This window comes from Furipterus horrens, unplaced genomic scaffold, assembly GCF_987537825.1.
Source record: "Furipterus horrens unplaced genomic scaffold, mFurHor1.1.pri manual_scaffold_3, whole genome shotgun sequence".
NCBI classification, from domain to species: domain Eukaryota; kingdom Metazoa; phylum Chordata; class Mammalia; order Chiroptera; family Furipteridae; genus Furipterus; species Furipterus horrens.
The window spans coordinates 51,143,465-51,160,079 of NW_028327173.1; the positions used below are offsets into that span (position 1 = coordinate 51,143,465).

Below are 16,615 nucleotides of genomic sequence, written 5' to 3' on the forward strand. Positions count from 1 at the left end.
AGTTCTTTCTAGTCACAGAAGTTATTAAGAATTTAGTTACAGTTGCTGATCTTTAAGTGTTTATTTTGAAGATTGCTCTTTTTATGATTCATTAACTTAAAAGATGACAAATAGAAGTGTAGGCAGATTTCTGGTTCATCTTTTCCCATTGTATGGTCAGTATCTTAAGAGGGAGTCATGATGGAACCTCATGGCTTTTTTACTTTATAATCAAAGGAGTAGTTTCATCATATAACCAGAATAGTTGATGTGCCCCAGATAACGTGATCCTGGGGTACTGTACATGAAGAGGACTTACCCTGTATTGGAAGGAGTTACATATTGACACATTTTTGCTCTTTGACACCGTCATATATGTCTCCACATACAGACTTAATTTTCTCTTATGAAAACATACAAAATAACAATATAGTGAATGTTATATTACCTTAGTGGTCTTCCATAATTGGATAATACTTATGTAGATGTCTACTTTTGCTCAGCTTAAATCTCAGCAGCTAATCTGACCTGCACAATGTGGAAATACTTTATTGACAATTTTTTAAAGCTTGCTACAGTTTTCAATAGCTTGCTGGTAATAATGTGCTATGGAGTCCTAGTAGTCCAAAAGTTCTTCATTTCAAAACTTGACTCTCAAAGATTGGATGGATCAGATTATATAAAATTATGACTATTATAAATACATTCGTCACGTGATATATTTTTTATGGTATCTATTTTTTGTCTCCCAAAGGCACTCATACTTACTTAGGACTCTTTTGTTCTAGATATTGCCATGATGAGCTTGTTTTCTTTTATTGCTCAGGTGCCACCTAATCAGAGAATTGTTCCCTGATCACCCTTTATAAAAATACAGTATCCCTGCTCCCTTTCTTCTCTGTTCAACTTAACTACATTGTTTTTCTCTATAGCAGTGGTTCTCAACCTTCCGAATGCCACGACCCTTTAATACAGTTCCTCATGTTGTGGTGACCCCCCAACCATAAAATTATTTTTGTTGCTACTTCATAATTGTGATTTTGTTACTGTTATAAATCGTAATGTAAATATCTGATATGCAGGATGTATTTCCATTGTTACAAATTGAAGATAATTAAAGCATAGTGATTAATCACAAAAACAATATGTAATTATATATGTGTTTTCCGATGGTCTTAGGCAACCCCTGTGAAACGGTCGTTCAACCCCCAAAGGGGTCGCGACCCACAGGTTGAGAACCACTGCTCTGTAGCATCAGTCATCAACAAGTTAAGTTTATCTCTCCCTCTTATAGAATATGAGGCCCTTGGTGTCTTCAGTATTGGGGGGTGGCATTTTTTAAAGTACTTGTATGACTGAGCCCCTGTCTATTGGGGGTGGGGGGAATCCTGGGATCTGTATATTGGCAAACATTTCAGTGACAGCCTCCTCAAGGTTTCTCCCTTTGTTTCATTATTAACTTCATCTATTTCTTGGTTCTTTTAAGCCATAAATTGCTGGTCTATAATTTCAGTGATCAAATTATCTGTCCTCACAACAAATAATATTCTAACCCTCTCTTCAGTATGACAGCCCTGCAACCTTTGAAAGTATTTGTCAGTGTTCCTCCCATTTATTGTCTTTTAAAAGAAAAAGTTAACTAAAATGCATGTTGGAAATTCAACATTGTTTGTGTCTGTTATATGGTAGATGCTTTCCTATTTTATCTTAGCCCTCAGAAATCCAGAGGGAGAACGTATTTTACCCTATGTTACAAATGAGTGAACAGAAATTCATGTAGGTGGTTTTGTACGCCCAAGGCACTCTACCAGTGTCAGACCTATTAGAACTGCAGTGTTGTGATTCACCTTTATCACTTGATCGTGATTTTCTTGATTTAGCCTAGCAGCTTGTGAGTGGAATCACTCTTTTACACTTAGTAGGTATTCTTCAAATGTTTGTTTTTTGTGGGATTTCATAATGGAAAATATAACTGAAGTGTTCGTTAGGACAATGATCCCAGTAAAGCATATGTCAAAGTTATACAGTGAAGGCTACAGGTAAACTTAAATTTGTTATTTAAAGGAACAAAAATAGATACTTTAATCATCAAATAAGTAATTTAGTATAGTTAGGTAAGAAAGAGAACTTAGTTTACTTAAAAAAAATTTTTTTTTAATGCAGCATTTTTCTGTATTTCTTTAGAACTGAATAAGAACACAGTGAGGGAGATCAGGGTCAACTTTTCTGGTGAATGTTACCATTCTCACATGCCTACTATTTTGGTCATCTTAGGAGATGGTTTTGTTTATAAGCTCAAATTTCTCTGCTCAGAAATGGTTAGCACAGTAATAAGGTGGGATTGAAAGAGTGGTATCAGTAGCCTGAACTGACCCTCTCTTACTCAGTGGACACATATTAATTGTGCATCTTGTTAAGAATCAGAGCCCTTCTAGAAAAGAAATTCTAAGATTCAGTGGCCTTGAAATGGAAAACAAATCTGAATTTTCTATTTGCGTCCCAGAAGATACTCAAACAATCCTTAGAGGACACTTGAAGAAACAGACACAATACCATCACTCTTGGGTCAAGAGCAAAACATCATACAGAGCCCACTGTTACATATCTTGTTCCTTAGTTCTTTTCACTGCCCTGCCTCGTTTATATTCTTAAAGATAAGAAGTAAAGACAGCTACATTTTTTAAAGTGCTACTTGCACAGACTACTAGGGTGTGAACATTAAATTCAGACATCCATTTTCTATCTTATTAACATATGTCTCATTAATTTTAACTGAAATTGTAAGAATATAATTGTGGGGTCAAATAGCAATAGTTTTAAAGAAGACTATGAAGTGGGGAAACATGAATTATTTGGCCTTCTGAGTTGTCTTTAACTGTGGCTGTCTTTTCCATGGTATTTAAATTATTCATATTTTACTTCACCACTTGCAGGTTTGATATAGCCCAGGTAATAATGGTAGCATTCTTATGATGAGTGGGCAGAAAAAAATATTAATCATTTTAGCATTATGAAGTAAGTGGAAATACTGTTGTGAACACCTAGGTAGTACTTTCTAATTCCTTTTTAAAGAACTGTTCATTATCTTTTATGTTCTTTAAGAACCAAGTGCCTACTACTTCCCAAGGCATTATGTTGGGTGTTAAGAATATCAAATGATAGCATTTAAAGAGCTTTTTAATTTAGTGGTAAAGATGTGGGTGTCAGAAAGGACTACAAAGTGCTATATATGTGTAGTTTTAATTCTAAAACTGCTGGAATTGCCTTCTTTCTACTACTCTGGTTGTAATGTTAAATTTTCAACCAATAGTCCTTCATATTAAAAATCACTATGTCTACATTAAAAAAGACTTATCTTTTCAAAAACATTAGCAGTAGACCTTTATAATAAGATAGTTTTAATTCTATATATTGTCAACTCTGCTTTGTACTTAGATTAGGATCTGTGCTTAGTATCTAAGGCGGCGCCTTTAGGTAAACTTGTAAATTATAACAGGTTTAAGATCTCAGGTTATATAGAGCTTTGTGTTAGTCTTCGCTGTAATAAGTTTTTATTTTCATGCTAGTGCACAAATTAATGGAAAAAAATGTTTTCCAGCAGATACTTACCTCTGAAAATACCTACCATAACCACATCTGATGAAAATACATTTTTATGCACACTTGAAAGTCCACTTTATTAGAAAGGTTAACAACAAACCTCATTTTAATAACATTCAAAGACACTACAGGATTTTCATTTTCATTATTGTGTCTTATGATGTAATTGGCTTATAGTAAAGCAAGGGTTCTTTACCCTGGGTGCATATATTAAAAATTGTCAGAAGTAAAAAAGGAGGAAGCATTCTCTACTTCATCATCAGAGATCTTGGTTTAATTGTTGTGGAGTGGAGAGCCCGGGGCATTTTTTCTCCACAGATGATTGGTTTTAAATAGCTTTAGGTTTGGGTTAAGGGATCAGCCCCTGCCTTTATTTCCTCTTTCCCTCTCACAGGAACTTTTGTGGCAGAAATTTGGACCACCCTATGTTTAAAAAAAAAAAAAAAAACACCCTTTTTAATTTATCTTATCATACAGCACTTGTTTTTGTTTTTATCTAAGAGCAATTTGTCGAGCGAAGTGACTTATTTGTTTATTGAAATTTTGCATAATGGTAATACGTGCTAGGGTGTAGAGTATTGTCCCCGTGTGTGCTTAAACATTTTTTCTCTGCTGTAGGTAAAGAGGAGAGGGCATTTATTTAGTAGGCGGGTCAAGGAAACACAGCTGTCAAGCAGATACACTTTCCCACAATATTCTTTTGTTCCAGAATTGGAATAGTCTATGTTTTTTTTACTCTGAAAAGTTTCCTAAGCCAAGACTACTTACTTGTTACCTGTATTTAAAAATAACTATTATTGCTATTAGTTTCAAAATGTTGACACTTTTGTAGTCTGCCTAAACTCTGAAAATGTAGTTTCAAACTTTTTAACTTGGTAAACTATAAAATCAAACAGTAATTGTATTCATGCTATTTGCCGCATGAGTTTAGTGGATTTCTTTAAACTAGTTAAACTAATCAGTATTTTTATCTGCCTATTTTGCTTTCAAAATGTAGGCATAGGTTTATGAATCATTTATGTTTTAACTGATACTCTTTTTCTCTATTTTTATGTTATTGTTTATTTTTCAGTGATTCACCTTTGCCAGTCTCATCCCGTGTCTGCTTTGTTAAGTTCCATGATCCAGACTCAGCAGTTGTGGCACAGCATCTGACAAACACTGTATTCGTTGACAGAGCATTGATAGTCGTACCATATGCAGAAGGTTTGTGCTTTGTTTAACTATCTATGTGGGCATCCTATGATGACCGTCTACCTCAGTATAGTTTTAGAGTGAGCGTTAGAAGCATGTTAAAAATGTAAACTATTAACATTATGAAACCCTTGTTATACTGTGGTCCGTATTTTAACTTGCAAATGTTTTTTAATCTAAAAAGTAGAAATCAGATCTTTTAGATAAGATATTTAACCTTTCCATTCCTTTAAAACATTTTTAAGTTCTTTAAAACCATATCCCTAATTGAAATTCCTTAACATACATCCTCTTAGTTAATTTAATGTTGCGCTTTATGAAGAAGTCCTGAAGTTGAATGGACAAAGGAGCCTTCAAATAAATGCATAATGTTATTTCTGTTTTTAATCAATGACTAGGTTTTATTTCCTTAGTGCTTCATATTCTTGATAACTTTAAAAAACATATCCCATATTGAATTCCAGTATACCAAGGGTTGCAATGATTTGGTTTGTATGAAAGTTCAAGATTTCCTATAGCTTAGGTGCCAGATGGGCACTGGGTGTTTTGTTTTTATTGCCAAATTTTCTTGTTCATTCTTGCTATATTTCTAGAATATCTCTAAATAATAAATTCTTCTCTCTGTTATTTGTGTGTGTGATTTTTGTAGTGGAGAAGGCAAATGCAAAACTCTTCCAGATGACTGAAAAAGTGGGTCCTCTGCAGCTACAGGGGATTCTAGACATTAACTAAAGGCCAGCAAGCACTCAAGTCCCCCAAGTGTTTTCCTGGTGTAACCATTTGTTAACTACATTTTCTCTCTTTTTACATTTTAGGGTGTTAAAGTAATTTGACAGAAATAATGAGCAGGGTTTTTGGATCTAAAAAAGCCACTGTGACAAGACAGCACTATTTTAATTCCACTTCGTAAAATTTTCTAAGCCATATTTTATAATTACTTTGTTCCCAATGTACTGCTACTTGATTTTCTTTTTGGTAACTATAAATTTTGACAAAGAAATAACTGAAATACAAAATTACTGGATTTTAATTAAGTTAATAATTACTGGACTTTAAGTTGATTTACAGCATTAAGTTAATGCCGACCAGGTTTTTAATGCTTTCCCTTTCTTAGTGTACTGGTCAGTGGAAGCAGAATCTTGATGTTGTTAATCTTAGATGTTATCTCAGATTTTTGAATACCAGTGTGAACATTTACACCATACCTTGTACAAGTTGTGAAATGTCTAATCCTTAAACTTAGAAAAATTACTTGTGGTTTTCTAAAGAAATTAAGTTGCATTCATAGGTGGGTTGAAGGCATGCTGTATAATAGTACATCTATCTATGATATTAAAGTGTGTGAACCCAATTTTAAGGTTTTAAAATATATATGCTGATAAACATTTGATTTAGTGTGTTTTGATTAAGCAATTCCTTTTTTATATCAGTGTGCCTGTTGTAGGATAAGACTTAACACCAAGAGAAAATTTACAGAATTCAAATTTAGGATAAGTAAAATACAGATGATAGTTTTTGGAATAAGGGTCAAATCATGTGAGTAATGTGCTAAACGTTAGCCTTTAAATTGAAAGAATGCTTACTGGCATAGTATTATATCATAGTACCCAAGCCCTGAACATAATACAGTATATCATATAATTGGCATTCATAAATATTTTTAGACCATGGTAACTTTTTTGTATCTGTTTCGAAAGTGAAATATTAGGAGTATATGTAGAATTACCAAAATATTTAGCTCTGGAATTTATTTTTGGTGTATTTAATTAATGGTATGGTATGCTGTATTAATGTTATCTCCACTAAGTAACTGATGTACCTAATCCCTTTGTCACCATTCACCCTAGTTTTAGCTCTTACACTTTGGTGTTGGTTCTCCGTCATGTTTTAGAACAATAGACACAAAGTCTACGGTAAGGAATAAATAGTCTTAATTGGTAAAACTGAGATAGTTGGATTTGGAAGGAACTCTTTAATAGTAATGGATTGGGGGTTATTTAGGTTCCTTGGTTAATGTTTGTTTCTTTTGTCTGTTTCTTTTTCTTTCATTTCTACACATTCATGCAGTATTTCATGGTTCTATCAAAGCAGCAGTAAAAAAAATACTCTTGACGCATGAAAATTAACTGGTGAGGGGCCTCATTGCTATTTTTAAATTGTAGTTTTATTTTTAAATAGTCTTTTTTTAATCAGAGGATCAGATGCATGAATTTTTTTTTTTTTTTAATGGATGCAGATCTTCTATCAGGTGTCTCACAATAAATTCAAGAGGATTTTAGTTTGCCAGAAATGTTGCATATGCACTAATTTGAGTAAGATGTTGATATTTAATATTATCCTCTTGAGACATAATTTTGCATGCAAGATTATCCCATAATCTTTGTAGGTTTGTTAATATTGATGCATTAATGCCCTATATCTAAATGATCTCCCTCCCCTTCCCTCCATAACTCTTGGTATCTAAATTGATGACAGCTCTGACACAAGCAAGATAACAGTGCTGTGTAGTATACATTTGTTTATATTATCGGCACTTCTCAGTATAGGTGGAAGGAACCATTACCTTTATTTAACAGTGGTTTTTCTTTTTTGTTGTTGTGTTTTACAGTTCTTTTCCCTGGTTCAGCCTGAACTATATACCAGGCCCTGCTGAAAATACCACCCAACAGTTTTCTTCTGCAGCTTATCCAGTTTCTCTTAAGTGCCCTGTACATATTGTATGTTTTATGATGAGATGCAGTTTCTTAATATGTATTACAGAAATACTACTGGTATTTGCAAATATGTAGTTTAATTGTATTATTGAACTCTCATTTTGGGGGCTTGGGCACATTAACAGATTAATCCATCTGTATAGGGCTTTTGCTGTTGGATAGAATTTAAATTGTCTACATAATTATTTGTCTTAGGACCCTTAGATTTTATCTGAATACACAGATTAGGCTTTAAAAACACATACATGTTGTTTTTGGCTTTAGGAGTTTGGCTAAGTTAGCTTTTGATCTCACACTAGCAGCACTTTTTTTGGTATGGTTAGCATGGCACATGTTGGAACATAAAGCATTTTACTGTACAGGTAAGGAATGTGCCATGTTGTTTTACCTATTCTCTCTCTCTCACTGCCACACACGCATCCAGTGTGTATTCAGAGACCTTCAGAAACATTCATTGTCATGAGTCAGCAAAAGCCCTACACTTGATTCCAACAGAATATTTTCTTTACATACTTTTCTTCTCTTTAATTTTTACAAAATTTGTATGGTAGGTGTAAAAGAAAATCATAGTAACTGTACCATATTATTAACCCCTAAATCAAACTTTTTTTGTCTTGTGTATCTTGATTTTTCTGTGTGCTTTATAGTGAAGCAGCCGACACGAGTCGTTGTTCATAAAACAGCTTTTGAAAGTTGAGAGCACACCCCTGGAGAACCGACTGTGCTTGCTTACGTTTGGTTCATGACTTAAAAATCGAGTACAGGTGATGAAATCTTGGCAGTGTTAACAAAAAAGTAGTGTGTATTGTGCTATTTTTTTTTACTCTAGAATCTTAACCATTTGTAGAGAAAAAAGGAAACAAATTTTCACACATTGAAGTTTCATTCTGACATAAAATTAATAATATATAATCATAGAAATCAAGCTTTATGTTTTAGCGAACATAAGTACTTTCAACAAACTCAGGTGGTGTATCAGGGAGACATTTTCTGGGTGTTTTTGTGTGTTTTCTGTCTTGCAAAAGTGTGTGTTCTAATGCAAGGATGTTTCTCTGCAGGAGTTATTCCTGATGAGACTAAGGCTTTGTCTCTCTTGGCACCAGCTAATGCAGTGGCAGGTCTTCTGCCTGGTGGTGGACTCCTGCCTACTCCTAACCCACTTACCCAGGTACTAGTTCTATTGATAGTTCAAAGAATAGAAAGGAACACAGAATTGTGAATAAAGCTAAACATATTTGAGTTTTTTAAGTATTGTGTGATTGTAGTTCATAAATGATATCACATGTGTATAATATTGTAAAAGGCTACATTGCAATCAAAATACTAAATAGAATCTCTTAGAAGTTTTCATTTTAAGAACATTCTGAAAATCACAAATATCTTATTTTTGTCACTGACTCAAAATAACCCAGTAATATGAAAAAAATCTCATGGAGCATCAGACTTTTGTTGAACATGCTGTTAAAAAGGCTTAGACTGGGAAAGAAAATAAAGGTGAATTTCAAACATTTTTTTCCTTTGCCAATGTCTTTTGATCTTTTGCTTAAAAACTTAAGGTTTTGATTAAGTGACATGAAATAAAAATGCATTCATGGATATATGTTTTATATGGGGAAGAGGGAATATTCAAGTTGGAGAAAATTTTACTGGGTAATGTTTCTAACCCTGGTAAAGCTGTAAAAAGCTTATTTTAGAGCTAAAAGGTTTTTTATATACCATGTATTGTAACCACTCAGAAAGATTATAACTGGTCAGTGGTTTCACAGCTAAAGCAAATGATGGAGCCTCAACTAGAACTTTATAACAAAATTCCTTTCATTAAGTCATTTTGCTTAAGTAGTTTAACTGTTAAATGAACTGCATGGTATTATAGAGACTGAGATCATGAATTCCCAGCTTTTTGAGTATGACTTTGGTTGTCGCTTACAAAATGCAGATCTGGAAAATTTGTGGATACCTTTGATGTATAAAATTCTGAATAACTGTCCTGGCTGGTGTGGCTTAGTGGATTGAGTGCCAGCCTTGAAACCAAAGTGTTGCTGGTTCAATTCCTGGTCAGGGCACGTGCCTGGGTTGCCAGCTGGGTCCCCAGTTGGAGGCGCTCAAGATGCAACCACGCATTGATGTTTCTCTCCCTCTCTTTCCCTCTAAAAATGTCTTTGAAAAAAATGTTTTTAATTGTGTAATAACTGAGATAGCTTAGATAATAGTATTAATACACTATTTTAACTATACTCAGTAAATAGTTAATTATAGGAAGTTTGGAACCTTATGTTAAAAATTAAAACTAGGAGAACTTTTAGTACAGTGAAAGTTGAATTTCCCTCTGGGCTATAATATTTGGCATGGTTTGTGTCTTTAATCAGTTATATCAGACAGGAAGGAGACAGAACCACACAGTAACCTGAACAGGGAAACTTTAGTATAAGAAATCAGTAATTAGTAACAGGAGCTTACTAGGGAAACTAAGGAGTACATGAATTGCAAGTACAGGAAGCAACCATTACTTGTAGGGCTGAGGAAGAAAGAACACAAGGAAAAGAACATTTAGATGAAGGGGCTTCCACCCATACACCCCACCCCTTCATGAGTCAGACCTCCTTTGAAAGGGGTGGATACTAGAGAAGTTTTCCAGGGTGCCACAGAACTTGTTAGGAAGCTGCCCTAGAAGATGGCTCTGGAACTTAACAAAGAAGTGAAAGCCACTGGGTATCCCACATGCGTACAGTCACAGTCATGAAGGGGACTGAGGAACCAGGAAGAGAAACCCCTTTCCCAGTGTCTTTTCAGCTCCCCCCGTTGGTAAAGCTGTCTGTCAAAGGAGAAAAGCTACCTTGAGCATTACAAAACAGGCCAAAGAACTGGATTTGGAGCTGAGAAACAATAATTATAATAGCCACCAGAATATATTGAAAAGTTACTTGTTTTTTTCCTAAATTCTGATTGTAGGGGTGATGTGCTATAATGAGGTGGAAAATGGGGCCAGAGGCAGGCAAGCTACAACTTTTGAGCCAGACCTCCATTTTTCTTTATTAGAATACAACTATGCCTGTTCGTTTATATATATGACAGGGGACCCACCAAAAAATGAATTATCTTCTGGAGGGCAGGCCCCTTGTAGTACAGGCTTATCCCACTAGGTGAGTGTTCTAGGAATCCATCTGTATCAGTGTACCAGCAGTTGTGAAAAGCTGCACTGGGCTTCAGTGAATGTTTTTTGAAGACTTTAAATACGTTTGCCCATTTCATGATGGGTGATTTAGTAGTGCACCTCCCCACACTGCTGAGTGTTGAGCAGGTTTTGACCAAAAATGGCATGCCCCTCTCCCCACCCCCACCCCCAAGCTCACTCTCCCTATTCACCTGATCTTGTCCCAAGCCACCTGGGTAAAAAAAGTCCTCAAAGGGAAACATTTTGCCATTGTTCAAAAGGCAGAAGCACTAAAAGGCATCAAAATCGATGAATTCAAAAGCTGTTTTGAGCAGTGGAAAAACATCTCGATAGATATATTGTATCAAATGGGAAGTACTTTGAAGGCGACTAAAATTTAAACATATAAGAGTAAATATATAATTTTTAATAAACTTCAAGCGTTTTAAGTTCCCCCCTCATACTGTGTGCCTGTTTTCAACCTACAGCATAGCTGAATAGTTGTAACAGCAATCACGTAGCCTACAGACTTAAACTAATTATTTGCCTTTAGAAGGAGGAATAAGTTAATGATCCCCTTCCGTACACACACAGAATAAGGAATAGAAATGAAATTTTAAATAAATAAAATATATAATTTCACAGATTGGCGCTGTTCCATTGGCTGCCTTGGGAGCTCCTACTCTTGATCCTACCCTTGCTGCACTTGGGCTTCCTGGAGCAAACTTGAATTCTCAGGTATAATTTAATATTCTTCCACTTTGAGGTCATTCTTATAATTAAATCTTTATTTTATTAACTGTTAACTGTGCATTTCAAGAGCAGGATATAACTGATTGCTATGGTATAGGATTAATTTTTTTTCGTAAATACTCTTGTAACAAAGAGATTTAAAAGATCATTACATTATTAGCCCCTTACCCATTGAAGAATTTTTCATTGTATATACTTAAGAGAGTAGCTTCATGGGAATTTTAACACATCATCAATATGTTATGAAGTCTTTGTTTTCCTGTCATTTACTCATTGGGAAATTTTGTTTTCTCTCACTGTAATTTGCCAGACTTTTTTGCACATCCTTTGTGAAAATTTTTGATTTATTATACTTGCTAAGCACTTTGAGTTTTGTTTTTCAAGTTTCTTAAAAGTGGCATTACTTTACTCAGAAAGTTAAAATAAGCAGGAGGTAATTGTTCTCTAAAATTGAGATTGTTCATTCTTATTATCCTCATATTTAACTTGCTAAAGCACTGCTACTATAGTCAATAATGTCACCTTTTTATTTTTTTTCTAATGTGGTTACTAGAAAACCTAATACATTTGACTGGTATTGCATTTCTGTTGTCATTGATGTGCCTCAAATGTTACTTTTTGTAGATTTGTCAAGTTGTCTGAGAACATTGCAGCATCCTCAAAAAATACAATAGCAGTCATTACTGCTTTATGTATTCTCATTGTTGTTATATTTCTGTTTTTGCAGTCTCTTGCAGCAGATCAGTTGCTGAAGCTTATGAGTACTGTTGATCCCAAGTAAGTATGTTTTCTTTGTTTCCATTGATGATGTGGATATCGTATGTGTCTGGAGAACGGTAATTTTTTGATAGCTTAAAGATAGTTATCTCAAGGCACGCAATACATACATTTTTCTAGAAACAAGAAAAACCCTTGTTTCTGTAGGTGATAAGTCCATCTATAGAGGATTTTGTTTAGAGTAATTTGAATCATTCAAAATAATTTTAAATCGCTTATACCAAAATAACTGGAAAATAACTAAACATTATCTTTAGTTGATTCATTTAATATATATATATATATATATATATATATATATATATTACCTACCATAGGCACTGTACCTTTATTCTCTAGTCCAGAAGGGAGACAGTATTTAAATGTAGTAAAGCATGTGGATCCAACTAGAAGAAGTACAGAGGTGCTATGGAAACTTACTATAAGGAGAAGAACTTAGTTCGAAAATCAGAGAAGCTAAGTCCTAGGGTATGAATAGGAGTTAGAAGACAGAAGTGAGAGAAACAACCTCTAGAGCCAAGGAGTGGCATATACCACATAATAATTGCCAACATCTTTAGGTGCTTTGAAAAGTTCTCTTCATGCTGTAAATGATATATATCCTATTTGGTATGCATATGACAAAGTCATAGTTATTTTAATTGGTAGTTTCTTGGTATTTTAAATTTGAACTGAATGTTTTTCTCCTTGGTGAAAGTCACTTTAAGTGGGAGAATATGGGAGGGAGGAGAATAGAATCATTTTACTATAGAAATTGATGGACTTTATTCTTAAAATTATTAGATAAAATCCAGTTATATACGTATCACCCAGTTTATAAAATAAAATATCATAAATAAAGTTGAAATTCCCTGAGCACCCATTTTTATTTACACTTCCCACTCTCTCCACAAATAACTACTTGTCTTAAATTTGGTGTCTTACTGATTTTTTTCTTAACATGTACAATATAAACTCTTAAAGGTGCATCTTTAGCCTTTTCAATCAGGAATTTTAGGAGCGCTATTGGCCTCTCTGTTTCAGATATCCCGAGTCTTTAAAATGCAGGAGCCATTTAAATATTCAGAAGGGTACTATACTGTGTATAGTTTTACCAAAATAATGGAATTCTTGCCCTTTTTTTTTCAAGGAATGGCTTACAAAAATATTATATGGAACACTTAACATATTTATTTGAAATGCTGCTGTACGTTTTAAAATATTTCTGGTGTCAATTCTTGGTTCTGTTTCAGGTTGAATCATGTAGCTGCTGGTCTTGTTTCACCAAGTCTGAAATCAGATACCTCTAGTAAAGAAATAGAGGAAGCCATGAAGAGAGTACGAGAAGCACAGTCTCTCATTTCTGCTGCCATAGAACCAGGTAAAATATGTTCATACACTTGTGTAGAATCTGTACTATATGATTGTTGGCAAAAATGGTTATTGCACCCTGGCCAGGTTGCTCAGTTGGTTGTGGTGTTGTCCTGTGCTCCAAAAAAGGTTGCGATTTGATTACTGGTCAGAGCACCTACCTGGGTTGCAGGTTCAGTCCCCAGTCATGGCCTAAACAGAAGGCAGCCAATCAAATATTGGATAAATTAGTAACAAGTGCTTTATGTGTATTAATCTCAATTAACAAAATACTAATTAGCTCAAAGTCACACATCAAACAGTAGGAGCTTTTAGATACACAATTGGATCTCTCCAAAGCTAGAACACCATGCTGTAACTTCATTGAAAGAAAGCTTATAACTGGAATGACTGAAAATGTTTTTTTAATGAATTTTTTTCTCCAGGACTTTTTGTTAGTTATTAATAACAATATCACAGTAAGTTGAATTCTATTAATGAAATGATCTGAAAGTGAAAAGAACTAATTCTCACTTTGATGATTGTCCATAAATGGAATGGCTTTATTTCGTTTATTAGATCCTAAGTTAAAGAAATTTCTAGATTTATCTCCTACACTTAAAACAGTTGAAAATTAGTGAGGAAGTATAGAGGCAGATTTAGCTTTCTAAGATCCAGTTCTGTCACAGAAGTATAGTAAGGACAGTGAATGAATGACTTTCTGAATTTCAAGCTTAAATATTGAGACTACTTATCAACCACTTAGTTATAAATACACATGAATTTTGCAAAGGACCACAGAGGTAAGTGGTGAAGAAAGAAAAATGTTTTGCTGAACCAAGAATTTTAAATGTATATTTGTCATTAAATTAAATATTTGTTTTACAGTAAGTGCTCGTTGGGGAGCTGTTATTAATACATAAACATGTGAAAAATTAAAATTTTAATCTTGGTGAAATGTAATTATATTTGATGAAGTAAACCTAGCAGTGGAAAAGGAACTCCTTGTTTGTAAACCTTTAAAGAATAATGGATGAGAAAGATAACCCTTTTCATAGATTACTTTATGGACAACATTTGATAGCCTCCTGGGTCAAGAAAATGAACTTGTCAATTTGACTAGCTGAAAATCAGAAGTCTAATTTGAATCTTTTAAATCCCTGGACAATTTGTATCACTTTAGTAAAGTTTCAACATTTTGATTGTAAAAGGATCATTTGTAACATTTAAGGATGTGTAGCACTGAAAATTAGGATAAAGAAATTCTTAAGATAAATCCCTGAATGGGATTAATCTATTTGGTGATTTTAAAATCCGGAATTCTTTTCTTTAAATCCAGATAAAAAAGAAGAAAAACGAAGGCACTCAAGATCAAGATCACGCTCTAGGAGGAGGAGGACACCCTCATCATCTAGGCACAGGTTAGATTGATTGCCTTTGGTATTGAGTTGTGCCTTAGACAAAGATCATTACCGCATGTCACATCCTTAGTAGGCTGCCTGTTTGCTTAGCTGCTCCTGCTTAAAGCGTGTGTTAGTAACAAGTGTTGTTAGCTCAGTGTGTGAATAAGTGTTCACATATGTATAAAATGGAGTAAAGGTATGGGCTAAAATAGATTGATATTTTAAACCCAAAAATATTCAGGGGTAGGAGTAAGGCACTGTAACTTAAGCACTAACTTGAGTTAGTACTATGGGAAGAACTGCACTTGAAACTTTTGACTTTGAATTCTAGTTCTGGCTTTTCACTGTACTCTACTAAGACAAATTGGAAGGTCATCTATCAACCTGCACATTTACCCTTCTAATACATGAGTATTTATTTGCCAATCACCCAAGTTGCTGTTCTTTTGAGATTGTTTTGTATTATTGGATAAACTAATTGATAGTATAATGTTTTTATCCTGCCTAGAGGAAGACTAAGTTTATTCTCTTCTTCACATGACATCCTTTATGAATTTGTAAGACTCTCTACACCAGTGGCTCAGATTTGTTGGCATTGGGACCTTCTTACGCTTAATAGAAAATTTGAGAGCCCCAAATAGTGTTTACATTGGTTATAGCTGTTGATGTAGGCCATCCATATTAAATTTTTAAACTATCATTTAAAAATAACGACAGTAAACCCATTCATAATACCACAGCTTTGAAACTAAACTTTTAAAGAAAATTAGAAGAGTAACTTTGTTTTACTTTTTTGCAAACTTCTTTAATGTTTACAATATAGACACAAGATTTTACATTCAACCTACTGTAATATTATTTGGTTATTATATAGGGAAAATCTGGCTTCACAAAAACATAGAAAAGGCAAAAGTTATTTTATAATCTTCATGGAAATTGCAACTAGTCATCTGTATGTATGTATGTATGTATTATTTATTTATTTATTTATTTATTTATTTATTTATAGAGGGAGGGGAAAGGAGAAAGAGAGGGAGAAAAAACATCACTGTGTGGTTGCCTCTCACTCATGCCCCCAACTGGGGACCTGACGTGCAACCTAGTTATGTGCCCTGACTGGGAATTGAACCAGCGACACTTGGTTCGCAGGCTGACGCTCAATCCACTGAGCCACACCAGCCAGGGTCTTAGTCGTCCTTGATTAACAGCAAAACTTGACAAGTGATAGTTTCTTAAAAATAGTTGAAATGGGGAATCTGAAACCATAAATGAACCTTTCATACACTGTTATATTAAAATCTATTGATCCTCCATAACACTTTGGATGGGAAAGTAACACTTTGGATCAGTCTTTTCGCCAAACATGCTTTTGGAAAATTGTGCATTGGTGATTTGCAAAATAATTCATTGCTTTATGCAAGTTTTCAAATGTTGACACATTTTGCCATAAAGACAAAAATGACGTTTAGTGCTACCACCAGAAATCTTCTCAGAAAATGCTGTCAGTTCACAATGGCGGGTTCAAGTTTTCCAAAATTTCCTCTTGAAAGCTCAGATTTTTATCATTGGAAACAGATTGAATTCTTTCCCTTGAAATGATAGTCTTCATTCATTTTTTCAAGAAAATGGCTGCCAAATACTCAAATCGGAACAACCATAGTTTACCAGTTGTTCTTTCAAGTAAAGGTGATGTTTCATGAAAAAGACAATTTAAG

General features: G+C 34.2%; 1 protein-coding gene across 8 annotated transcripts in view; it reads left to right on the top strand.

Annotated features, from left to right (window-relative positions):
- The window catches only part of SRSF11 (serine and arginine rich splicing factor 11), a 57,836-nt gene that overhangs the window by 23,665 nt on the left and 17,556 nt on the right, over nucleotides 1-16,615 (top strand). For all 8 annotated transcript variants that reach the window (XM_090269608.1, XM_090269600.1, XM_090269601.1 and 5 more), the window contains exons 3-8: nucleotides 4,652-4,785; nucleotides 8,546-8,655; nucleotides 11,284-11,376; nucleotides 12,119-12,168; nucleotides 13,401-13,528; nucleotides 14,837-14,918. In XM_090269608.1, coding sequence (XP_090125734.1) covers nucleotides 4,652-4,785; nucleotides 8,546-8,655; nucleotides 11,284-11,376; nucleotides 12,119-12,168; nucleotides 13,401-13,528; nucleotides 14,837-14,918 — 597 coding nt within the window. The remainder of the gene's footprint in view (nucleotides 1-4,651; nucleotides 4,786-8,545; nucleotides 8,656-11,283; nucleotides 11,377-12,118; nucleotides 12,169-13,400; nucleotides 13,529-14,836; nucleotides 14,919-16,615) is intronic.